This window comes from Cydia amplana, chromosome 13 (genome assembly GCF_948474715.1).
Source record: "Cydia amplana chromosome 13, ilCydAmpl1.1, whole genome shotgun sequence".
NCBI classification, from domain to species: domain Eukaryota; kingdom Metazoa; phylum Arthropoda; class Insecta; order Lepidoptera; family Tortricidae; genus Cydia; species Cydia amplana.
In genome coordinates, this window is record NC_086081.1 from 7739736 (window position 1) to 7767006 (window position 27271).

At 36.3% G+C, this 27271-nt stretch overlaps 1 protein-coding gene and 1 long non-coding RNA gene across 4 annotated transcripts in view; one reads left to right on the forward strand and one right to left on the reverse strand.

Annotated features, from left to right (window-relative positions):
* The window catches only part of LOC134653453 (uncharacterized), a 180580-nt gene that overhangs the window by 125362 nt on the left and 27947 nt on the right, over positions 1 to 27271 (forward strand). The window lies entirely within an intron of this gene.
* LOC134653414 (inositol-trisphosphate 3-kinase A) overlaps positions 1 to 27271 on the reverse strand; it is a 179770-nt gene that overhangs the window by 60304 nt on the left and 92195 nt on the right. Inside the window, exon 1 of one of the 3 annotated variants that reach the window (XM_063508774.1) lies at positions 19191 to 19742. The exons of 1 other annotated variant lie outside the window; for it this stretch is intronic. In XM_063508774.1, coding sequence (XP_063364844.1) covers positions 19191 to 19646 — 456 coding nt within the window. In that variant the 5' untranslated portion in view covers positions 19647 to 19742. Of the gene's footprint in view, positions 1 to 1249; positions 1887 to 19190; positions 19743 to 27271 lie in introns of those variants that run through there. One more of the 3 variants, XM_063508772.1, reaches the window with a different exon arrangement.

The window sequence follows — 27271 nt, forward strand, 5'->3', positions numbered from 1 at the left end:
GCAACTAAAGTTAAACCTACTCCGTACAATTAGGTAGGTGAGATGCCTGCAATACATGATACATACACGACATATTTTGTTTATTGATCAAGTTATAGTAGGTATAGATAACGTACCTTTACTATTGGTTAGGTTAGGCACCTCTCTAGTCAGTGTAACTTTGATGACTCAGACTTAAAAAAAAAAACATTAATTTATTTCAGGAAATACATAAGTATCAATAAAAGCCGTGCAGTGATCCCCACACTAGGTACAGCCTGTATCGTGGTAATCTTAGAGAAATACCGAATAATGATTTTGCCGCTATAAATATCTAAGCAAATAAATTATGAAAATTTAATTTCAAACTCATTATTTAATTAAGTAAAAATTTAATAGTCTTCTGTATATTAGCAATCTATTTCAACATTGTCAACTGCAGACAGAAAGTAGAAATTGGCGAAATTTCAAAGATCGTTTCTTGTTTGACCTTCTTTTTTGTCATTGGTTTTCACTTTCACCTTGAATCTATTATGAAATATCAAACGAAAGTCATCTTAACAATTAAGATTTATGATTATGTAAATATTAAATCATAGACGCTAAGAAAAAAAAAACAAATGGAAAAACTTTACACAAAACTAACTCTACATTCACATCAAGTAACTTGAAAGGGATATTAAATAATAATTATGACAACTTTATCTCAGAACTGAATAGTATTAAATAATAATTATGACAACTTTATATCTGAAAATTGAATAGTTCATACCCAAAAGCATATATAAAATGAAATAAATACGCTTCCCTTGACGTATTTACTTAGTATTAGTTGAGGCGGGTATTATGGATATTTTGTATTCTCTTACGCGCAGCCGAAATTAGCATTTGAATGGGTGACGTTAATTACTTATCCATTATTTTGCAGGACGCACGCCATTGCAGGTTTTCGATATATTTAATATTTGTCACAATAATTTCGTTTAATTTATAATCAACTTCTGCTAAATATAAATAGTGGTTTCGGTATTAGGATTGTTGACAGAGGTTTCGGTATTAGAATTGAATTAGTAACGGAGTATGCTGTGTAGATATTTAATAATTTCAGCTTAGTTTTATCCTTGCTTTTAGGTAGGTACATATTCCAACACTCCTTCCTGTTATATTTGGACTAATTAATACAGTTGAGCTTTTTATTATTGAAATATATTCGTAAAGGTTTTTTCCTTCATTGATAATACATTGATAATATATTTGTTACAACATTTACCTTCTGTGGCGGCGGCGGTTCGGGCACATCAGAATCCCACTCGGAGCTAAGATCATCACTGGAAGCTTCGGCGTAGTCTTCAGACCAGGGCACTTCCAGGAGAGACCGCTTCATCTGGTCGTAGCCAGGAGACAGCGTCTCCGGACCATATCCTGGAGGCAAGGGGCTGGAAGCTCGGCAATCCTCGCAGTTACACGGCTTAAGCCCAAAGGAGTCTTTAGGGCAGTCATCGTTCACGTCAGTTTTAGAGTTCCGTCTAGCGTCACGCTTTCTAGCACTGCGCGGCGACAGTCTGTTGTTGCACTGTGGCGGTATATAGTACCTCGATGGCTCCGAGGATCTTCTCCCGTTATCCGGGGTCTCGATCTTCACGGGGGTGAGCAACGATATCTTCTTCGCCAGCGGCTGCCGCTCCTCGCTCGTCTCCTGCTCATCCATGGTGTAGCGAATGATGGGTATGGTGAATGTGAACTGTTCCGTACACTCGGGCATTATGCTAGCACTTCACTCATTTTCGAATTGGGCACGACATTTTAGACACTGGATCGTCACTGTTTTTGCGCGTAGCGGGACGGGCAGCGGCGCGGGCGGCGGCGACGAGCGCGGTGTAGAGACTGCGCGAGAGTGCTTACTTCAACTTTAGCTTTAAAGACGCACTGATATCTGTACCTATAGTTCAAAAGACAGGCGGCCAAAGGTAATTAATTGCAATCGCAATCAATTAACTAGGATTACTTGCTGCAATTAACTAGAAATAAACAAATTGTAACCAGTATTCCTGTGCGAGACAATGACGACATGTGCTGTTTACGTCAGTAGTCGTTGTGATAATGAGACCTAGTTTTCCTTTACTTTATCCCGGTCAGTTCAGTAACCAATTAAGTACATTACGAGTATATATGCGAAACGAGACAGTAAACAAAGTAGTTTTCCACTCTGTGTATGACAAAATTGACAAGGTTCAATGGTTCATGGACTCTTACATACCTCCTTATAAGTTGTAAATCTATGGTTAATCTATATATATATAAACGTGAAAGACCTGACTGACTAACTTAAATCGACACACAGCCCAAACCGCTAGAAAGTCCAAATTTGGCAAGTAGGTTCCTTATAAGGTCGAAGGGTCCACTAAGAAAGGATTTTTCAAAATTCATCCCCTAAAGGGGTGAAATAGGGGTCCAAAATTAAAAAAAACTAGCGGGCAAAACCTAGTACAATATAAATATCCAGAACCGCGCATTTGCATAAAAGCAATGTCTATTAAATAAAATGGCATATTTGCCATCTATTGATAAACAGTGAAAAATAAAACAAATGACCTGTCCTCATACAGCAATTAAATACTAGAGCCCCGATGCAGTGGAGTTCGTCTAGTTATAAAGAAATATGTATTTTATTTATTTTAATAATTCTTACACATGTAGATCAAACGACTCAGTAATGACCCATGATAGTAATGCTTAATCTAGTTTATTTTGATCGTGTAATTTAGCATGAGACTTTTACTATAGTATTTCTTGTAATTAAATTTGTTATTATAGAACATATCCATTTAAAATTAAACTACATTAGTATTATACTAGCAAAAAGCAGAGCTTTGTAAGGGCTCGCGGAGTTTTTCTACCTAAACGTACCAGATCGCGACTTTGATCCAATCCGAGGCTTGTTTCATGTTCGATCGAGTGGGTACTTATTAGTCCGTTAAGAACGCAGCTTCATATTATAAGTGAGAGCAAGAAAGAAATATAACCGGACCCCGGTTGCTGTCCGGTACGCTTGTCTGTCACAGCTTTTACTTTGTCCATTAAAAACGTGTCCAGACGACAAAATCAAATTGCCAATATCATCCACACGTAATATACAATTTCATAAGCTCTCATTACATCCTACACGGTCGTCCAGTACTTGTTGTAAGGAAGCCAACTGGCTTTCCTACATAACGTTGGGTCAGCGAGCCAGTGTCCTTGAATTTAATTTTTGCGTCCACACCACACAATAACACACACACACACACACACACACACACACACACACACACACAGTTCCACTAGGTACAGCTAGGGTTCAGCATCAGCTCTATCTTAGGTACTGCTCTTCTAAGTGCTCATCAAGACGTGTCAGATGACCAAAACAGCGTGTACCTACGTTGCACCAAACCTGAGTTCCAATAAGCACAGCCAGGGTTCAGCATCAGCTTTATCTTGGGTACTACTCTCCTAAGTGCTCATCGAGACGAGTCGGATGGCCAAAACAGCGTGTGCTATGTTGCATCAAACCTGAGTTCCACTAGGTACAGCCAAGGTTCAGCATCAGCTCTATCTTGGGTATTGCTCTTCCGAGTGCTCATAAAGACGTGTCGATTGACTAAGACAGCGTGTCCCTGTGTTGCACCAAACCTGAGTTCCACTAGGTACAGCCAAGGTTCAGCATCAGCTCTATCTTGGGCTTGGGTACTACTTTCCTAAGTACTCAAGACGAGTTGCATGACCAAAACAGCGTGTGCTGTGGTATAAAACCCGAGCTCCACTCAATGACCTTTATGTAGACGTGTGACGTTCATAGTTGACAAAACTAAAATTTGATCCAACGATTTTGACAACTTGACAGAGGTTGGCGTCACCCATACGACTAACTAAATATAGGTTTCGTAACCTATATTTAATGGCTCACGATCGTGCGCTTGGTACCATATCTACCTCATTTTACTTACATCTATGGCTCCACTAGGTACTGTCAGGGTTCAGCATCAGCTATCTTGGGTACTTAACTGGTCTACCCAGTGATCACATGACGAGTCGGAAGTCCAAAACAGCGTATGTCTATATATGTTGCAGTTACATACAAGTTGTAGTCGTGTATCGGCCCTATGTCACTGAAGTTTGTACTAATATATGATCTAAACTTTATTTATAATTTTAGAAGTTCCAAGCAATAGTAACACTAAAGGCGCCATTCATTAATTACGTAAGACAATTTTTGCCAGTTTCTGACCCCCTCCCTCCCCTATGTAAGAAATAATAAGAATAAGCGGATAAGATATGTTTGACCCTCCTTCACCTCAAAATCGCCTTACGTAATAAATAAATGGCACCAAAACTGTTTCTCGAACTGAAAATACCCGATTTAAGTTTGCTAACACAACATGACTGATCAGTTCATGAGCGTCACAAAACATACGAGTGAATTGACCTCCGCAGTGAATAATATATGTCGTAGTCAGATCGTATAATCCGCCGTATTACATTACGGCTAGCCGTTTTCAAAAACAGGGGCGTTTTGAAATGCGGCGGTTCGATGAGTAGCCGGTTTGTCATTGCGATACGTTCTTCAATAAGGCGGCCTACGTTTAGCCGCATCGTACTACTATTTAGATTGTAGAGTGACCAGTTCTTTCGGTCACCTACGTAACCGGAGTTTGACAATATTTGCAATTTAATTTATTTTTACCATGGTCCCACCGAACTACATGTGTTTCTTTTCCAAAACATTTCGTAAATAGACGGAGCCCCGCAAAGGGCGGTTTCCCCTTCGGGCATCTGAAGCTACCTAACGAACCTAACCTACTTACCTACCTACGCTTTTTCCCCAAAGTGTAATGTTTTCACGGACGTCTCACTAAATCAATAGGTAGGTAGGTTAGGTTCGTTAGGTAGCTTCAGATGCCCGAAGGGCAAACCGCTCAGAAATAGGAGCCCCGCTTCGCGGGGCTCCGTCTAGTTAAGTTGCGAAGGAAATGTTTTTTTAAAAGAAACAGTCCGACGAACTCCAGATTTGATGGACACCCCAGCGTTTTTCATAGTTTGTTGTTGTTATGTCAGGCAGCGCCACGAGTGCTACAAATGGGAACTAAAAACTGTCAAAGCGGCGGCTAATGACTCGCTGTAATACATTACGGCTAGCTATGTTGAAGAACGTATGGCGCCGAATACATTCCGGCATTTTCGGCGGATTCTCATTCAGCCGCATTCAATCCGGCTAATCGTTAAACCGCCGCATTTCAAAACGCCCTTGTTTTTGAAAACGGCTAGCCGTAATGTAATACTGCGACAAATATACAGCAAGATTGATTATTCTAGTAGGTATTCACAGAAACTTAATTGCTAAATTGGGAATCAAACCAAGCGAAGCGAGGTGGGTCTGAATCCAAAATGTTAACCCACTTTTGTATTCATCGTTGTTAATGGCGTAAGTGCCATCGACATTATTGAAATTGAAAACACCACATAGATATCGTTGTTTGAGTACCCACAACACAAACCTTCTTGAGCTTTTCTGGGGCTTAGTCAATTTGTATAAGAATGTCCAATATTTATTTATTTATTTACTACCTAACGCCATCTGTTAGAGAAATAAATACTTAAAATTAGCACGAATGTTAATTCATTATTTTGCCAACAGATGGCGCTAGTAGTAATACAAAGTGTTATTACATTATTTTATTTTTTTAGGTTTATAAAATGATATTTTTATGTTTGATAACACATCTAGACATGAATTTAAATTACTATGTTAAATCTCAAACCTAACAGTGCAGTAGTTTTTCCGTAAAGTGTACCACAAGAATGCATAGTTTGTCGAATAGTGATAGGGCTCGCTTCGCTCGCCCTAATTATAGTCTTAAACTTTAATTACTTTTTATTTAATTTTATTATTTTTTTGTACAAATGGGAGAACTTCAGAAACTCTGACTAGACGAGAACATATGCATCGGTGCTAGTAAAATATTTCCTGCCTTTAATTTTTCGGAACCCTGCAGTTACATACAATAAATGATACATATAGTTCACCTAGTCCTATATGTTTGTACGTGATAATAATTCATATTGCCTACCTACAGAATAATTTAAATCAGTGTCTTCTAAACTTTATTGCTTATTTTTAGAGTACATATTAGATACATACTATGTAAACGTACTGCTCAAATATTTTGTCGCAATATACTTAGGAGTAATAAAGATGAAATTTTCCCGAGGTTTTCCCGAGGGTCTACAGGTTTTCAAAGGGTCGGCAACACGCATGTAACATCTCTTAAGTTGCAGGCGTCCATAGGCTACGGTGACTACTTACCATCAGGCGGGCCACATGCTTGGTTGCCACCGACGTGGTATTAAAAAAAAGTAAGAAAGAAGATCGAGAACATAATGTTAATTTACAACTTATAGCACTGTTTACATCCATGTTTCTTGTTTATAAATAATTTGGTACGTACGTCATACTAATTAGAAAAACATCATCGTATTTAGCAATTGAAATTATACTCTAACCTACAAATCTTCTAAATCTGTGGTTCCTAACCTTTTCAGTCCGGTCACCCCTATGACTAACTAGGGAACCTGATTTTACCCCTCCTCCCAATGGTAATAAAAAATAAAACGTGTACGTTTGTTGTATTGTTATATTAGGTTAGCTTATTACCCCCGTAAAATACCGGTTTTACCCCCACGGGGGTAATTACCCCCAGGTTAGGATCCACTGTCTAAATGAACTATATCTTGTGTTTAGTACTATTAACCGTAATTCCAACACGCATGCCAGTGTTAAAGTAAATTGTTCCCAGCATATTTAACAACACAGGCACATATGTGTACACTTTCTAGGTTACAAACATATTTGTACATTTTAGGGATCTGTAAGTTCGGAGCGTTAATTATAAGTTTCCTTTGAGTTTTTGCTTACGTGTTGTGATTTAAAAATTAAGCACTTCACAAACAACTCGCTGGACAAAACTTAAAATCAAAAAACTACTTATTTATTATTTCTATGATTAAATTTCTGCGCTGAGTACAAGCATAGACAAATAAATAAGCTTAGAATGCTTACGTACTCCGCATACAAACATAAAAACTCATGTATAATAAGTTTAATAAGGGCATTTATTTGTGTGATAAACACTAATATTTGTTCCGGAGTCATGGATGTTTTTTATGTATATAAGTATGTATTTATCTATATAAGTATGTATATCGTCGCCTAGTACCCATAGTACAAGCTTTGCTTAGTTTGGGGCTAGGTTGATCTGTGTAAGATGTCCCCCAATATTTATTTATTTATTTATTTATTTATTTTAAAGCTAGCTAGTTATCTTTAGCTGAGGGACGCGGCAGCCAGAACCGTCAACACTGCTGCCTACGGGCATCCAGCGTATGAAACAGGAATCTCGACATGAAAAAAAGAAGAAGTTATCTTTGCGAAAACTTTTTATAGTAACATATATTTAAGCTGTACCTACACATACGCAACAAGGTACACGTATTAAGTTTTAAGCAAGTTTCAAACTTATCGATAGCAAGTTTTAGTACCCTCCTACTATTTATTATTTATAAGCAAGTATACCCCTGTATGGAGCGAGCACTCTAATTGTAAGTAGTGTATTTTAGAAACATACAAGCTTAAAATAAAAATATTACTAAAATATTAACTAACTTATAGGAACCATGTCTAAAAATATAATATGAATAAAAATTAAGAAATATATAAAATATGATTAATATTAAATGTCAAATAAACTAACTTCAAATCTAATGTCACTCTAATCTTACTTATATTAAGCAAATTTTGATGTTTTAATTAATTCTTCTGTTAAACTAAATCTTACCTAGATTTTCTCTATGGTCCAAGGAAGGATGGTCAATGGTCTAAGGAACCCGCGCAACAGCAACGCTCCCACTTGACCGTTTTTTAACCATCTGTGTTTTTTATTGACTTTTATTGGAGTTACTCACCGCCGCTGCAGTTTTACGGGTTCGTTAACCATAACTTTGTTAATGTCTTATATGAATCACATTCTTTGATCCCACGTGCCTAAGAAATGACGAATTAAATGACAAAAATTAGAGTCGTTTGTAAGGTTTTCAACATTATAGCAAGTGAACAATAAATAATAATGGCTATGCAAATTGGTACTTAATTATACCGTTGAATGTATTTGCTGCTTGGACATTCTGCCTATACAAATTGTATCTCAAGACAAAATAAACATCATTACCGACGACATTGTTAACAATATAAAGAAGAAGCGCTGGTGGCCTAGCGGTAAGACCGTACGACTTGCAAATCCGGAGGTCGCGGGTTCGAACCCCGGCTCGTACCAATGAGTTTTTCGGAACTTATGTACGAAATATCATTTGATATTTACCAGTCGCTTTTCGGTGAAGGAAAACATCGTGAGGAAACCGGACTAATCCCAATACGGGCCTATAGTTTACCCTCTGGGTTGGAAGGTCAGATGGCAGTCGCTTTCGTAAAACTAGTGCCCACGCCAATTAAGCCAATGAGCCGTGGCAAAAATGCCGGGACAATGCGAGGAAGATGATGAAGATGATTGTTAACAATATAAACAAAATCCAGTAGGTAAGCATTGCGTAAAACAAAGAAAGGAACATAACTGCATCGGTACAGTAGGTATCATCAACGTACACACTGATATAGGTACTTACTGAAGTTATGTTTGTATTGACAAATGCTGTGGTTATTGAACAAGTCAATTTCCGTTGTTGTTGTAGTTGAATCACACCAATACAATGATAAAAACAAAAGAATACATAAAAGTAGTAAATAGTAAGTATACTGAAATCGGACATCATGCTGGCGAATTATCTCTTAAGATTAACATATCCTAAATAATATGGACAATCGAACATGTAAAGAATAAGTTGATGTACATTTTTATGATTTTTACAATCCATCCACGAAGGGATTCCAGTCGATTTTCATTGATATTAACAGAATTACAATAAGAAGGCGTAATTTCTATAAGGCACTTTTACAAGTCTTCGTTTACGTACCCCCATACTTTGCTTAAGAGGATACATGATATAAGTAGTAGTTACAATATGGACACACCTAAACTCCATTTAAGCATTTAATAAAGCTGTAACCGACACTTTGTTAGTAATCATACAGGATCTCAAGTCATTTTGTAATTATGAATATTATGATTTGGTTCAAGGATCTTTGAAATTGTTGCCGATCTTCGTGCATATCTACATGTAATGAGAATTAATAGATACTTTGTAAGCAGTGTTGGCCGAAACGTTAATGCAATTGAAAATGTTGGCCATTAACCATTATATATAAATTGAACCGTAAACTGAAATCGTCCGTTACGGTTTAAGGTTCAATTTATAATGATTAATGGCCAACATTTTCAATTGCATTAACGTTTCGGCCAACACTCTTTGTAAGTGCCAGCAATTACAGTCAAGGACTGGAAAATCAACACGTAAGTTATTTTAAGTATAACAGCAAATTAAAACGTTCTAATATTTGTTTTATTCAGTTTATTCTTAATTTTATTGAGTGAAAAAATTTATACTTTTCACAGCTTTAAACTATACCTAAGTGACAATTAAAATGTGACTTCTGGGCCCGCTCAATGTTACCCGTAAATCTAAAGTTATATTAATTGATTGTACCCACTTACTGTTTCGATTTTAAATCTACTAATTATTTGGAACCAACACCACTAACACCAGCCTATTTTCCTGGTCCTTATAATGTAAGTAAATAGGAGTACATCGACGACAAATAGACATCCAGCATTCCAGCAACTATCGTCATAGGTAACAATGATGCTTCATGAATAATTGAATCCCTAACAGATGTATCTATTGTGACGCGATCGCGTTTTCGGGACGAAGAATTCCAGTATTTTCACATTATACCCTATTTATGAATGTCGTGAGTTCGTTTTCTTTATTGAGTTGGTTCGTGTTTGAGTAATATGTTTACATGTTTATGAAGTACTATTCTATGTTATGTACCTATGTAATATTTAGTAAATCATTTCTCGGAAATAGCTCCAACAATATAAAGCTCGTATTTAGTTCAGGGGAAAGTTTTCCAGAGTTTCCCCGCCCTTTCAAAAAATGATGAAGTAAATTTTAAAGTGTTCATGAGTGTTCGTAATGAATCTTAAGATTCTTAGGTACCAATTTCATTATCGGATATCGACGTCGGTCACCCAGACATTGACTTTATTTAAGAGGCCGGTATCGATTTTAGTCGCAAAAATTTAATAGATTTAGTCGATGAAATTGTACACCTTTTGTTATGTAATAGAAATAACAAGTACTGGTATCTATAAGCACATCTTCTTATCTTGCACTTGTACAAATAATTTTTTTGAAAACATGTTTTTTTTTTCTGATGGACGTTTAGGTAAACGCGCGTAAAGCACTGATTTAGTCGATCTTATTTGTAAATTTCGTAAAGTTTGGATTGCTAAAAATGGTAATTTTGTATTACACATATCCTGTACTCCAACTTTCATAGACTACATTTATTTTATATGATATTGAACAAGAGTAAATGAAAGTTAGACGAAATCAATTTTCACCAGAAATTACTTCAAAACAAGTTAAAAATTTTCGTGAAAATCTACTTAATTTCAACGTAATTTTGATACTTAAACAATCTACAACATTTCCTGGAACTGTTCTTATACATCATTTTTTATAATTGACCACTATAATTTTTTGATGAATTTTTTAATACTGCCCCTTTTCGTCATATATTGCCGGTGACGCACGCTCGGGACCTCATTATTAAAAGGCAAGATGAGAAGACGTGCTAATAGAAATCAATACTTGTTATTTAGATATTACGTAACAAAAGGAGTAGAATTTCAAGGACTAGATCTATCAATTTTACATTTTGCCTCTAAAATCGATAACGGGCTCTTAAATTACACGGTCAGACATGTTTAGATAAACATTTAGCATAGGCATTGTTGCGCGCCTTAACGGCAAAAAGTGTACGATTAGTTTATTCTCACAAGATTGTTCACGTTCACAATGGTTATGTGTGATGTTGGCCTCGGGCAGCGTCCGACGTCCGACGACGCAAAAAAACATGAGAAAAACATGTAGATTGTTATAAAAATCACACTTCGATCATTTAGCTATGGCGCTCTAAATACAGTGACGCACAGACGGCGCATAATTATCATGTTAAACATAACAAAAAGTAACAAAATAAAAACCTTTACCCGGATTTAATATTTTTCTATCCTTTTTTGAGATGCCAGCTCTATGAAGATGGTCTTTTAGGTACGGTTTCAAAAATACAAATTTCTACGGGAAATTATTAAAATTATCATCAACCGAAAGATAAGGCATATTGCTTACCTACTTAATATTTAATAAATAAAAATGGTGTTTTTATCGATAGCCCACAGTGCCTTAGTAGTTAGTGGTACCTACTTTTTTTCCTGAAAGTATCACATAATATGACGTGGATCACTATCAGGGGTCCGATTTTTTTTAATTTTGATCGCTCGATTTGCTGTATTTCGTTCAATAATATCTCCACTACTAGGCATTTAAATTCTACTAATAAAATTGAAAACGAATGGTCAATACCAATAGATTCCCAATTTTTAGGGTTCCGTAGCCAAATGGCAAAAAACGGAACCCTTATAGATTCGTCATGTCTGTCTGTCTGTCCGTCTGTCCGTCTGTCCGTCTGTCCGTCTGTCCGTCTGTCTGTCCGTCCGTATGTCACAGCCACTTTTCTCCGAAACTATAAGAACTATACTGTTGAAACTTGGTAAGTAGATGTATTCTGTGAACCGCATTAAGATTTTCACACAAAAATAGAAAAAAAACGATAAATTTTTGGGGTTCCCCATACTTCGAACTGAAACTCAAATTTTTTTTTTTCATCAAACCCATACGTGTGGGGTATCTATGGATAGGTCTTCAAAAATGATATTGAGGTTTCTAATATCATTTTTTTATAAACTGAATAGTTTGCGCGAGAGACACTTCCAAAGTGGTAAAATGTGTGTCCCCCCCCCTGTAACTTCTAAAATAAGAGAATGATAAAACTAAAAAAAATATATGATGTACATTACCATGTAAACTTCCACCAAAAATTGGTTTGAACGAGATCTAGTAAGTAGTTTTTTTTTTATACGTCATAAATCGCCTAAATACGGAACCCTTCATGGGCGAGTCCGACTCGCACTTGGCCGCTTTTTATCGCTCGTATTTCAAAAATTAGCATTTTCGAGTGACGAAATCGAGCAATCGAAATTCAAAAATCGACCCCCAGATCTGTGAAAACCTTATTGTGTATAGTCAGTATTACTTACGTCATAAAATGATTTGCAAATTTTATATGTTATTAAAATAACAATATTTGGATAGGTATAGCAGGATGTTTTGAAATTATTAATATCTTGGAAAGTTGTTCTTTGCATCTTAGGTAGGTAACTCTAATATTGTATCCTTCAAGAAATACTTACGTCCAATTCACGTTCAAATTACGACGTCACATTTATGGAGTATGCATATATACCAACCGCCATAAATATGCCTTTTGATATAAAACTATTCATATATGGGTATATTGTATATATAGCTAATCAACCAAATCTTGTCAGTAAAAAAAGGCGCGAAATTCAAATTTTCTATGGGACGATATCCTTTCGCGCCTACATTTTTCAAATTTGCCGCCTTTTTCTACTGTCAAGATCTGGTTGACCAAGTATATGTTTGTTCCAGAAACTCTGGTTAATTCAGGAAAATCAGTCTAGATATATTTCAAGATTTTAAAGGAAAAGGTCGATGCCTATTTTTTTGTAAAATATACAACTGTTATCTTTGATTGTACCTATCTTGACTTTCACGATCTGGATTTATTTTATTAAACTGTCTTAAAATATTTATGTATGTAGCTCATGACTTATTTATTTCAGATTGTTTTGATTGTTGCCTTAATGAGTGCATTTATTAACATTAAATTGCAGTCAATACAATATTATACTGCATGACAGTGCATTCATTTGCGATGAATATTCAATTTCGAAGTTTTTATAATGTATAAAACATAAGGTGGAAAATAATCAATCAGTTAATACCAAGAAATGATAAATACCCCTTAAAAACACGTACTTATTATTTCTTTTTAAAATATTTTCCTGTCAACTTTATATAACTCTCATTATTGTCGCAATACTTATTCGGTACTTACCTGCAAATCTCTAGGTTCAAGATTTTTGAATAGTTTTTGTTCGTCCTGCAATCTTTAAATTGTTAAATTCAAAACGCCCCTTTTCACCACGGTGACAGGTGCGACAATTGTCGACATCACTGTTACTGACGTCACAGGCCTCCATAGACTACGGTAACCGCTTACCATCGGACGAGCGGTGTGCTAGTTTGCCACCAACATATTATTTAAAAAAAACTCCATTATATCGCCAATAAATAAGTACTTATTTTGCGAAGCTAATGACAATTGTCACAAGAAACACGACAATTGTCACGAAATTCCGACACAGAACTCATTTTCTGTCAAGAATTACCGAAAGTTCTATTAAATCGTGTGACAATTGTCATCATCATCATCATAAACTTCGAAAGAGAAATACCTGTTTTTTGCCGATATAATAAAGTTTTTTTAAAATAATACAATAATGGTGGCAAATAGGAATACGGCCCGCCCGATGGTAAGCGGTAACCGTAGCCCATGGGTGCCTGCGACGTCAGCAACAGTGACATTTGTCGAATTGTCGCACCGGTCGCCGTGGCGAAATAGGGGCCGATCGTATTCCGATAGTTACTTAGAGGGCAAGATTTCCGGCGGACATAAATGGCACATGTAATGGTTTTCAGTAAAAAATGTACTTACCTACATTTACTTTTTTACGAAATATTTACAACTTTTGGGTTATTTCTTGTCAGAATCACAAGGACTAATAATTATTATCAGCTTAGTGACGATCTATAGGTACAAAACGTTTGTGAGAATGCGACATTAAAGTAGGTACCTAACAAAATTATTTCTTCTTTAAAATCTATAGTCCTGGTTATTCTGATTAGAAATAACCCAGAAGTTGTTAGTGTTCCGAAAATAAAAGCACCTACACTTTTTTTCGGAAAATGCCTACTCAACCCTAAAATCGTCGTAATTAATATTAATATTTGAACCAAACTTGACCAACTGAAAAACATTAACAAGAGTTCCGTACATTTCAAGTAACCCGTTTTCGAATTTAACGTATGGCATTGGCTTTCCTTTCCGAGTGTAATTTTATTGGCATATTTTCGCCATTTCGTTAATGATGAACACCGATTCCAGTCATTATCGAGGGTAACCTTTATATTTTTTTAAGCTTGGGCCACTTAAATTAATTTAAATTGGTTTCTGGCCAGATTTCTGGTCGTTTTCAATAATGACAAGTAATTGTGAAGTCATTAAAGTAAAAATAAGATGCGATTACTGACAAATTACGATTTTGATTGTGATTAATGTTTCGAAATATTTTTTTACATTAATTGCATAACAGGTACCTAAGCTAACGGCTTTTAAGTATACGCCGACGTAGGTACCATTATATAAAAGCGCATAAATATCAAGATTTTGGGATTTAATATATTTAAGCATTTGAAAAGTAAATACGCTTATTTTTGTAAGGTGTCGTTTTTGATTATTTTGGCAATTAAACGTTCAACGCAATGTACAGTCGCTTTCCAATGTCTCCATAACATATGCCATAAATACAAAACCGACCGTCCAAAAAATGGCCCGTGAAAGTCTTTTGAGAAAGGAATGACGTAGTCATGACGCACGGGAGCGACTTGACATTCGAAACGCGTCCGGTGACGTCATCAGAGATGCAATCTACATTTTCCACATACACTTTAATTAATTCAATATAAACTTTATGTCTACAGAATAGGGGGTATATGGAGTGCTTAAATAAGTTTGCATAAATAGGGTTTAAGCAAGCTTACGTTGGCGTAAATGGTTGGCTCCAAAAGTACTTCAAGATCGAATCCAAGTGCGATGTAAAGGTAAAAGGAGATAAACAATGTTATGGGTAGCCATTTATAGGCACAACAGCACAGAATAAATAATTAGTACTAAGTACAGAAGACTCACTCTCTAACAAAACGCGTCTGTTACGATCAGCACAGATATGGCCGCTAGGTGGCGACAGCGCCACGCGCGGCTTATGGCTTTCCCCAAAATTGGGGCTGAACGGATGTACTTTTAGCTACCTGTAGCAAAGCGACGAAATCGCGGAGTGAGACACGCCAGACAACAGGTATTGTGTGTGGTATTCTGTACGTCACCATGTTGAGAGCACATTTCAATTTGCCACGGTCGATGAACTTTGACAAAAAGCCTCGTTACGTGAATAATTTATTGTAACTTAATGTTAATTGTTAATTCAATTTAACACGGCGTAGCCACTTAATATTGTTACTTGGGTATGTTTTCTTTATACTTATGACGAACTTCCAGTTTGCGAGGCTCGTTCTCTTATCCGAGCTTCAAAAATATAGGTAACCTAACCTAACCTTATTATTTTTTTAAATGTCAAACTTCTATGAAATTATGACGTAAATATAAATAATACTTGCACTGCGTGTGGTATCAAAATCGTTGCAGACTAGTCATGGTCTAACTCTAGTTTAGACGGAATCTACGTTGATTTATTTTCAAATGTATGCTCCACCTAATAGATACACGTGCCATACTCCTAAATGACATGTACACATATGCGGTAATGTCAGTAATGTAATGACGTCCGAATACCAGATATGGTGTTTGACGCAGTGCTACCGGACGGACTAGACGGAGCCGGAGATTCGTGCATGGAATGCGTTTACTGGAATAAATTGTATTGTGACATGGATCTGCCGAATAAAATGAATAATACAATAGTTATCGACGACGCCATAGATAAATAAACCGGCCAAGTGCGAGTCGGACTCGCACACGGAGGGTTCCGCACCATCAACAAAATATAGAGCAAAACAAGCAAAAAAACCGGCCAAGTGCGAGTCGGACTCGCGCACGGAGGGTTCCGCACCATCAACAAAAAATAGAGCAAAACAAGCAAAAAAACGGTCACCCATCCAAGTACTGACCCTGCCCGACGTTGCTTAACTTCGGTCAAAAATCACGTTTGTTGTATGGGAGCCCCACTTAAATCTTTATTTTATTCTGTTTTTAGTATTTGTTGTTATAGCGGCAACAGAAATACTTCATCTGTGAAAATTTCAACTGTCTAGCTATCACGGTTCGTGAGATACAGCCTGGTGACAGACGGACGGACGGACGGACGGACGGACGGATAGCGGAGTCTTAGTAATAGGGTCCCGTTTTTACCCTTTGGGTACGGAACCCTAAAAACGGTCACCCATCCAAGTACTGACCCTGCCCGACGTTGCTTAACTTCGGTCAAAAATTACGTTTGTTGTATGGGAGCCCCTCTTAAATCTTTATTTTATTCTGGTTTTAGTATTTGTTGTTATAGCGGCAAAAGAAATACATCATCTGTGAAAATTTCAACTGTCTAGCTATCACAGCGGACAGCGGAGTCTTAGTAATAGGGTCCCGGTTTTACCCTTTGGGTACGGAACCCTAAAAACATTCTTGCTTCTGCACTGCGAATTAAAAAAAAATATTTCCTACTCATGTTTTCCAGAAGAAACTGACTGCCTTTTTCAAGAATCTGGTCAAAAGAGCAGCCTATAAATAGGTTTATAGAATAGAATAGAAAAGAATAGAATAAAAATCTTTTATATTTACAGTTGCATGAGATAACTGAAAGTTTGTATGGAACCCTCGGTGGGCGAGTTAAACGAACTCGCACTTGACCAGTTTTCAATCGATCACGGCGATATCAATTAGGGATATTTAAATACCTTTCTCGAAATTCCTACTACAATTTGACAGGGTGGTGCATATTTATTTACGTACTTACACAACACAACCCACCATGTACCTCCACTACTCGCGAACGTATAACTATAACGTATGTTTGACTGTATGTAAGTTCTGTGGGACTCAGAACCCTATTCCAGTATATTTCGACACGTTCTTGATCATATATCCATGAGTAGCTGTAAATTACGAGTAAGTACGAGTACTAAGTACCTAAGCTAAGCTCACAGCTGGATACGAATTAATTAACGGTGAATGTCTATATTTTTACTGTAACTTGTTGATCGATTTACTAATTATTGGTGGTTACCAATGCTACCTACGTATATATCTACTTGTCTATGTGCCTACCCAGCGTGGCGTCTATTTAAAAATTCACAGACAGACACAGACAAAGCATGAAAAGAAACAGAGAAACAGAGAAAGAATGAATTTTCGAGCAAATCGTTTGTCGAAAAAGGGTGACGATTGGTGACATTTGAGTTTAGGTACAGAATAAATAATAGTACTAAGTACAGAAGACTCACTCTCTAACAAAACGCGTCTGTTACGATCAGCGATCAGCACAGATATGGCCGCTAGGTGGCGACAGCGCCACGCGCGGCTTATGGCTTTCCCCAAAATTGGGGCCGAACGGATAGACTTTTAGCTACCTGTAGCAAAGCGACGAAATCGCGGAGTGAGACACGCCTGGTTTAGGTGGGCAACAATATAAACGATAAAAACCTAGTAGCATAAGTACATACTTAGAAGCAATCGGTTTAATATAGAACTCTATCTTGTTCAGAGTTTTTGTTTCTAAAGAAAGAAAAACACAATTATCTTTCGAAATGAAAATTGTGTTTTATTTGATATCATAATTATCATATCATTGACTGATCAGCATTATTTAACGTCTAAAAATGAGTTGTTGTGGAAACTTGAAATTTACGCCATCTATTGTCAAGAGTAAGAACTTGCACGAAGCGATACAACAAATTGCTGTACTTGATCTGCGTACTCACATTGCGCGGTTCCGTGTTTAACGGAAACTTTGTACAGATGGCGCTAGCAGTCTTAAGAGAACACAAAGAGGAAAAAAGCTTTGATAAAGTTAGACCAAGCTAAGTTGGCAGCGGTTTTGATAACCCAGACTGTGCAAGCGTTATTTTAAACGTAAAACTTCCATGAAATTATGACGTTTAAATAATACTTCACAGGCTATCAAAATCGCTGCCAACTTACCTTGGTCTAACTATAATTGAATTTACCTAATTGTCACTGTCATGCTTACTACTCAAGACGGTGACGTCCGTCGTTGCGAGGCATAACATTACCTTGTTGTGTTTAATTTAAATTAGCTTCCTCCCAGCGACTTTGTCCATCTAGAAGTTGAATTCCCAAACCTTTTCCTCCCAGCCTACTCCTGCTTAGGACTCCCTTTTGTTTTTAACCATATTTCACCCATTAGGGAGTAAATTTTGGAACGAAAATTTAGGAAAAAGTCACTTGCCAGGTCATTGCATTTCACTATCACATTAAGCAAAATGTGAGACGCAATACAGATTGGACAAAGAAATTGGATAGGTGGAATACCATCATAACCTACCTGTGTACCAGATTTCATCAGAGAGATCGAATCAGTTTAGTTCATTTGTGGCAAAGGTGTTGAAAGTTTTTGTGCGTGAAGGAGGAACATACATTTAGTCATCGCATAACCAAACATTAAAAGATCTAAACACAATCTTTCTATTATAATATTAGTAGGATACATATTGTCGCCATTAACCGAAAAGTGTCCCAATTCCATCGGATCGGATCATCCATTATAAGTACTGACAGATGTTATCGATCCATTGTCACCTCGCCTCGATCGATTGGCCGAAGAAACCCGAGTGCTTTAGTAATGCTTGGTGGGTTATAATAAGATAAACAGGCTCGTGGGCAGACGAACAGGAGCGAAATACGATGACTTTAAATGTCAGCTCGTGACATAACTTGGTAGCCCTTTTTTAAAACTGGTAATATCTCATCATGCAGATGTATCGATAATAAAAATCGTGACATTACAATAGCAGCCATGTCACAAGGCTTGCGAAGTTAATGTAGAATTAGGCTCCGGAAATTATTTTAAGTATACTAGTCTAAGAGGAGAACGGAAAGATATTATCCAAAGAAAGATATACATCTCATAAAAATAACAAAATAAATTAGAAAAATCACCCCAATTTCACATGCTATACCTACACAAAAATTAAAAAAGTAACATACGTACCCGTTTCAACGCCTTGTTTGCATCATTAGGGTTCGGCATGTAGAAATCCACAATGCCAAGCAGACAGTCATCACAGCGGCACACATCACTCGGCAGCGAAGACATAGACCCGAAGCTGCTGCAGCTATCCATAGAATCCGTTCTCACCAGCTTCCCTGTACTCAGGGCCTCCATCTTAGCTACTAGCAGAGATTCCATGAGGCTTCTAGGCCTGCCGGGGGAGCGCGAGCGACGAGCGAAGTCAGGGCTCTGCGATCTGTATCTTAAAACGTCAGGTGACAAAGGACGATAGCGTTCGAGCACGTCAGGTGACAACGGGCGTCGCAGATCGAGAGACAAGTCGGGCGACATCGCGCGCCGCGTCATCTCAGGCGCAACTATGTCTGACGAGGATGCGCGTGAGAGCGGAGGCGTAACGCTCCGGCAATGTGACGATGTCATCTTTGAAGCACGCATTGATGGCTCTTAAACTATTAGGTATGTAAATCCCAGTGTTCTGATGAGTTCAATCCAAACAATGCATTCGACACACATCGGTGTTTTTTTTTTATTGATACTCAATATTGGATATGCATTGTATCACTATACGACCTATAGTTTATAGGTTACATCAGGGGTTTGTTTATTATTAAAGTGAATACTTTTATTCTGTTGAGTGTAAGCAGCATACTTGATAAGCATTTTACTGTAACAAGTGGTCTACTTTTAAAAACCGAATTAACCATTTTGTTCGTTTGATTCCACTAATTTTCACAGAAACCTTGCTACGTGTTAATTTACATTTCCATATCTCTGTCAAATCGATAGAGTAAAAACTGGAGTCTCCTACACTTAAGAAGCCAGACGTTAAGAAGGTACCTACTAGTACCTTATACCTATTTAAGGTTACTTTTTCAAGTTACACAACTTTTCTAATTCTTTCATAAACAAATGAATGTATCTACATTAACCAAGTTCCAATTTGATACTCAATAACAAGATTTCCTTATACGTCGCGAATTTGCAATTTTATTACAAGCACTTAAGATGTAAATTGCTGGCGATTAACTTTAGTATAAGCGGCGATATTTTGCTGAAATTACTGGACATGGCGTTTTTATTCCATCTTTGCGGTAGTCGTATAATTATGATAAAGTTTTTGGGACTTTTTATGATGTTTGAACATTTTATTTAAGTGTTTTTATATACCAGATATTACAGTCAGTATTTAACTCATAAAATTAATCTCACTGAACCTATAAACGTAAACCGGTAAACTACTGTTAGAAATAAAAAGATATTATTACCAAGACAGATTTCTCATAATTTTTTTTTTATCAATAATTATGATTACTACTTGAAAAATACGTGAGAGATTCGCCGGTAAAGTAGTTTAAATTAAATATACTTAAAGAAAAACAGAAGCTAGTTTTAAAAATAGAACGCGGTTATCTCCTTATTTTGAAAAGATTAATGATCCACTTATGTATCAAACTGAACCCGCAAACCCGTTCATATCAAGTATTTATTTCCTTGTAAGTTTGTTTGTTTACATATGGCTCCGACTCCGAACCAATACACGTTATTAGTTATGCTATCCACGTACGAAAATGTAGCCAGATATCTGCGTCACTACCTTGAACATAAAATGATCACTAGAAGTGACAACTTGACAACCATAACATTACATGGAATACGTTATCTATTGCTTAAAATACGCAAAAGAGACTTTAAAATACTCGTCAGAAAGTTTCGAATTGAATGACAATAATAACAATACCAAATCGCTCGCCGGATAATGCCATTATTACTGTTATCTACTTACTTAAGTGTCAAATCAACTTAATTAGTAAGTATAAATGACTGTATTATGAGTAAAATTTAGCAGGTTTTGGTTAAATACTCGTAAATAAGATATTGAATACTTGTTAAGATGCCTTGGTCAGTTTTCTGACGCAATACCTACGCCATGAAAATTTTAAAAAATGTGCTTTTTGGTTCCATTTATATTTAAAAGCTCTATTTCGCCGATCAGTTATTTTCCAAAATTATACTAAAGTCCACAATATCATGAGGATAATTAATACCTACACAGATTCAACTTCTAGGTACATACTACCTATATATCTGGCATTCCAGAGATTGGACGATGTGGAAAAGCAAGCATTATGCCAGTTTAAACCACTTGATTAAGAGAATGAAATACTGTCTTTACTAAGCAATCACATTGATGAACGCTTATCCAAACTACAGCCAATTTGTCTGGAGCTTTTCAAAACGACTAATAAAGCTCCAAATGTCCTGGGGACACGCAGGAAATACTTATAGTCACTAGATTGGTGGAAGGAAAGGGAGGAAGAGACCGCAGACCCAATGCGATGGTCTGAACATGTCAGCAAACCTTCATTCAGGCCGCGTAGCCAACGTGCCAATCGCTAACGGTCCGTAGCGATCGAAACGCAACTGTCACTGTCGCACTAATATGGAAGGGTTATAGAGAGACACAAAGCGTTTCGTTGTCGAAGCGATAGCGATTGTCAGCTTGGCTAGGCCGGCAGGTCCATTATGCCTTAAAAGTCGCAAGAGATCAAAAAGCCTGAAATCTGTTATCGGAATCATATGTGATCCATACCCTCAGCACTAAGGAGATCGAAGCAATGAGGAGGTGTAAATACTGTAAATGGTAAGGTTAATTTCGCTTCTCTTGCAACTATATCCCCGTCGAGCCCGGACTGGTGTCTGGTATGGGCGTTGTATAATCCGATAATAATCTACGAGCAGCGTGCCTGTGCACGCTTGACTCGCTTCCTTGTTGAATTGTCTAATATCCCCGTGCTAGGCTGAACGGTGGGATTTCTAAATAGTTGCCAGAGTAAATAAATAGTAAAAACTTCTTATGTTTAAACAATTTGGCGTTCTGTTTTTAATTATATTTTGTTTTTTTGCGTACATCGTTATTATTTGTTTATTTATTTAAACTTTATTGCTCAAAATACAAAAAAAATGAAATGATTGACTAAATGCCTAGGCATTCCCTTCCAGTCAACCATAGGGCTAAACAGAGATAGATGTAGGTAAATATGATTGAATGATACCTATGACGTTTTAAAAAGGTTAATTAATTGTTGGTATAATAAATATTCAAAATATAAAAATATTATCAATGCACTGCTTAAAATAACGATATTAGAATTAATTTTCCTCAGGGGCTTCTAGTTTCGCTAAATCCGTTGTCCAGGTTTTCCGGGGTCTCAGGCTAACGAGCACCCAATTATCGATGTTCTCGAGATTTCTGTAATTGTGAGATTCCGCGGACATTCTAGATCCCATGACATGGGTTACGTAGTGAGTTATGTTCCTATTTGAAAACAGTCCTAACTTTTTTTGGATTCTCCCCTGGTAACTAATTGAAATTTCGTACTTCTTTTTTATTTATGTCAATTTATGTTAAGATTGATACAACCGGGTTTTAAACATCAAGAAACTCAATGTCAAAATAATGAGACAATAGGTAACCAAAAAGCGGTTCTATCATTTATTCTTTTTTTTTCTTATTTATTCTGAGCACCAATTAAATAAAAAATAAATATTATAAGACATTCTTACACAGATTGACTAAGTCCCACAGTAAGCTCAAGAAGGCTTGTGTTGTGGGTACTCAGACAACGATATATTATTATTATTATATTGTTTAATACACTAGCAGCTGAAAACTGATGCGTGTATATCACTGCACTTGTTTTTTTTAACGATTAATGTTCATTTTTTTGTTGTTTTAAGTGTTTGTCAAGTCTGTTTTTAAAACTGTTCACTGAAGGATATAATATAGTATATAATATACAAATACATAAATACATAGAAAACACCCAAGACTCAGGAACAAATATCTGCGTTAATCACACAAATATATGCCCTTACCAGGATTCGAACCACTAGGCCAGACCAGTCGTCAAACCAATTGTAGCAAAATTGTGCTGAAATTTAAGTATGTTGGCATTTTTTCCATGAACAACTGCGTTTAAATATATGGTATCTATGTGTATGGGTAATGGCCACTGCATAAACAAATATAAACAGTACTCAAACTTTCTTACGCAAGCCACATAAAGCTTACTATATACGGAGCAGCGGCCGTATATCAAACCCACCGATTTGTCACCAGTAATGGAGCGTTTAGTATTAGCTGATAATGAGCGTTGCGACACCGAAACCAAAACACATACACCGAATAATCACCCTTAATATCAACGACATAAGACCTATAGATTTATTAATGGTTGCTAAAGGTTTGTCGACGGTAGCTATATGCTAATAGAGACTTAGGGCCCGATTCGGATTTTGTAATAGACATCTATTAGATATCTTTTAGACATCGCCAAGATACGATAACGATATGTTTAAGATTTAACCTGTCAAATTTGACATTTCCGCGATTCTGGAGATACTCTTGAACGATTTCCACAAGATATTACTTAGGCCCACTTGCACCATCCCACAAACCCGGGGTTAAGCTATTAAATCGTTAACCAAGTGTCAAATTGTACTGGTAATCATGGTAACTCCAGGTTTAACCGGTTAATCCCGGGTTAGTGAAATGATGCAAGTGGGCCTTAGAGATCTAATTCACATCTAATAGATATCTAACACGATTTATCGTAAAAGTGACAGTGGTTGCCCGAATTGCGCTGCAAAAGAGAACTAGTTGAAATCTAAACTATAACGTATCTAGAATGGATCTCGTACGTGTCGTCTCTTGTGTATATCTTGAAGTTCGAATACGGCAGTTATTTGGTAACGAAAGGCTGATATAATCAGGTTACTGAGATTTCATTGTGTGGCTTTTGTTTATTAACAATTAGAAGTGACTGTGTGCTTTTAAATAATGTCTTAATAGACTTTCTTATGGTGATTACCTATTGTTCATTTTATCAGATAGGTACAATTAGTAGCAACAGGCTTGGGTATTTAAGAAACATACAAAATGTATAAATAATTAAATCATTCAAATAATCAATGTATACTTCATTAATAAACACAGTAATACCTAAATAGTTAAACATTAAAAATAAAAAGTACGAAAACGTACTTATCCCACCTATAAATCCCATATAGTTAATGACCTGAGAGGGATAAAAACTGAATCTAAATACGGCATAGTTACTTATTTTGAATACACCATTTTTTATTCAGGGTATTGTTAAGAATAAATTTAATACATACATATTTAGATTTGGTAAAAAATTTAATATGGTACAAATTTTATTATAAATACTCTCCGAAGTAACCGAAAATTCCTAGTATCAAATTCTATCACTTCATCCAGAATGTATTTACTAAGAAAAGATTGAACCTCTGGAGTTAAAACGAGGAAAAAATCGAGGTAAGCTAGTCATAATAAATAAGCGATGGGATAGGGTGTCCATGACGTCGGATCAATTAGTCCTCGCATTCCAACCCAGCATTTAAAAATACCATCTGCCAAAAGGCTAAATAAATAGTATCACGTACTGCATATAAAGTGCATGTTTTATTACCCCTTTTATTGATTACATGAAACCGATCAATTTGCACAAATTTGTGCCTTAAATATTATACTATAGGGTTGAAATTACAAATTAAAATTAAATTAAAGGACGTTGCGTGCGATCGAATCGTAAAACCAATGAAATATAGGTAGACAGCCCTGGGTTAAATTTGTGCTTTATTCTTAGGTAGGCTTCAAGATATAAATGCAAATGTAGGTACATAAATAACCTATTAGGCCTAAAGTTACGAATATAAAATCATATTACATAGTACATAGGTACTCATACCTAAGTAAAAGATTTTGTAATGAATAGCACAAGCTTTCCTTACGAGAGAAAATTATAACAACCCGTACAGTCGACGTCAATAATATATTTTTACTACTGTACTTATTCCATTGTAATGTGTACTAATTACGCGAAAAATGTACAGTCAGCAAGGTTGTTTATTGAGCATACCTGCAAACTAATAAGTAAACTTGCTGACTTTTTCTGCCTCTGACATTTTTATGTACACAAATATCACTTATTTGGTCAAAACACTACAATTGAAAAAAAAATATTTGTACAAAATTCTACTCACGACAAAACTGATCTTAAAACCAAGTCACGTAGTTTCAAACCAATAAATAAAACCTAAAGAAAATAACAACAATTCCAGATTGGCATACAAATCGCATGCGCACTCCCGAACATACTAATTTTTATTAATGTGACCACACGTGGGGACAATTCTGAGACCTCACTGGAAATATCAGCGTAGTAGAATATTAACAAGAAACATAAAATTCTGTTTCAAATCCGAGTCAAATAGCCAACTACGCGCCTGGGCTATAACCGCGAAAATCAAAGTTTGCAAATTGCGGGCATCTTTCAATCACTCTAATTACGCCTTTATTAGAGTAAAAGAGAAAGACTCCGTAGGGTAGTTTAGCCGGTTTACCGGCCACCTCCGGTTCTCGGCCACTACGTAGTAAAACTGTAATAACATGACAACATTACCGTATTTAATGAAAAAATGAGGGTAATCGGATAAATTCAGTTGACATTGACATATTCTAAATTTGTTTCCTTGGTGACGTTTTGACTGGCTCCTCAGTGCACCAAAGCAATTTAGACAGTGTGGATGTTGGACAATTTTGTTAAAAAAATTGTGATTGAAGATTTTTTCGAGGTAAGTAAAAATATTGTTTTCGTGGGTTTGAGACCATTATTGATGTTAATGTGCATTGTGGATAAGTTGAATTGATGTTATTTTGATTTAAATGTACAAAATATTTGATATAATTCAATTCAATTTGATGGTCGGGTAACTAAATGCAATTTCACAACATTTAGTTTTCGGCCGCCCGGCCGAGAACGGGCTTGGGGCACGTCATTTTTAATGGATTATCTTCCCTATTAAATTAAAGCTAAAACAATAAATATTTCAAAAAATACTTATTTGTATCAAAGCAATTCATGTAGTTAGTTGTCGGTAAATACTTGGTTAAAATATGCTTTAAAATCTTTTGTATTTGGCGGCCGAGAACAGTATTATAAAAAGTTCGTTTTCGGCCTAGCTAACTTATGACGGCCGAAAAACAAGTAAAATTTGTTTAGTTTTCGGCCTTGACAAAAAATCATTTTTATTTGGCTCCAGATTCAAAGTATTGCTTATTTTAGAATTAGTTCGATTTATTTATAAAATTTTCCTTAACCGAAAGGAGACTTGTATAAATATTAAATAATATTTCGTACATAAGTTCCTCATACAACTCATTGCCAATGGACGTTGGGCGCCTGCAACTCCAGGGGTGTTACATGGGCGTTATCGAACCTCAAAACCCTCCGTATTAAAAGTCGCACGCCGCTAATAATTAGGCTACAAAATGTCTTATTTGAATATTTTGAGTATGTTTTGGAAACTATTTACGAGATAATTCAGTAGGTTCCAACCACCAACACAAAAGTTCCCATTAACGTTCCTTATTACTTGTGATACATTGTAACATAGTATTTGAATAGTATTTGTTGTTTTGTTCAAAAATAAATCCTATTGATTGTGAAATAAGAGTCATTTAAAAACATTAATAACCGTGGCCGACAACTAACTAAACAAGCGGCCGAGAACCAAAAAAAGTGGCCGAAAACCAGCTAAATTGCTATTTTTTCATATTTTTAATTATATAAATAAAACTTTCCAATTAACAGTAGATTTTGATACAAATATGGCTAGTGTATTATATTTTTAGTCTGAAAATCATAAAATGACCAAGATTTGTCGAATATATTGTTCATAAAATCCAGTTGAATACGAATTTTTGCATAACTGGCCGACAACCGGCTAAACTACCCTAATTTGCGAATTTCGGTTTCAGCGGTAGGCCCTCTGTTGTGAAGTTTGTCACTATTAACCCCTATTTCACCCATAGGGGGTCGAATTTCCAAGAATCCTTTCTTAGTTTCAAATTTTAAGTCATTTAGGCGGTGCGCGACTATTTTATACATTTAGATGATATTTGTTTCTTATCGCAGACTATACACATGGTGCCCCCACTACTCAATAACCATAGAGACATAGACATCTCCCCGGGT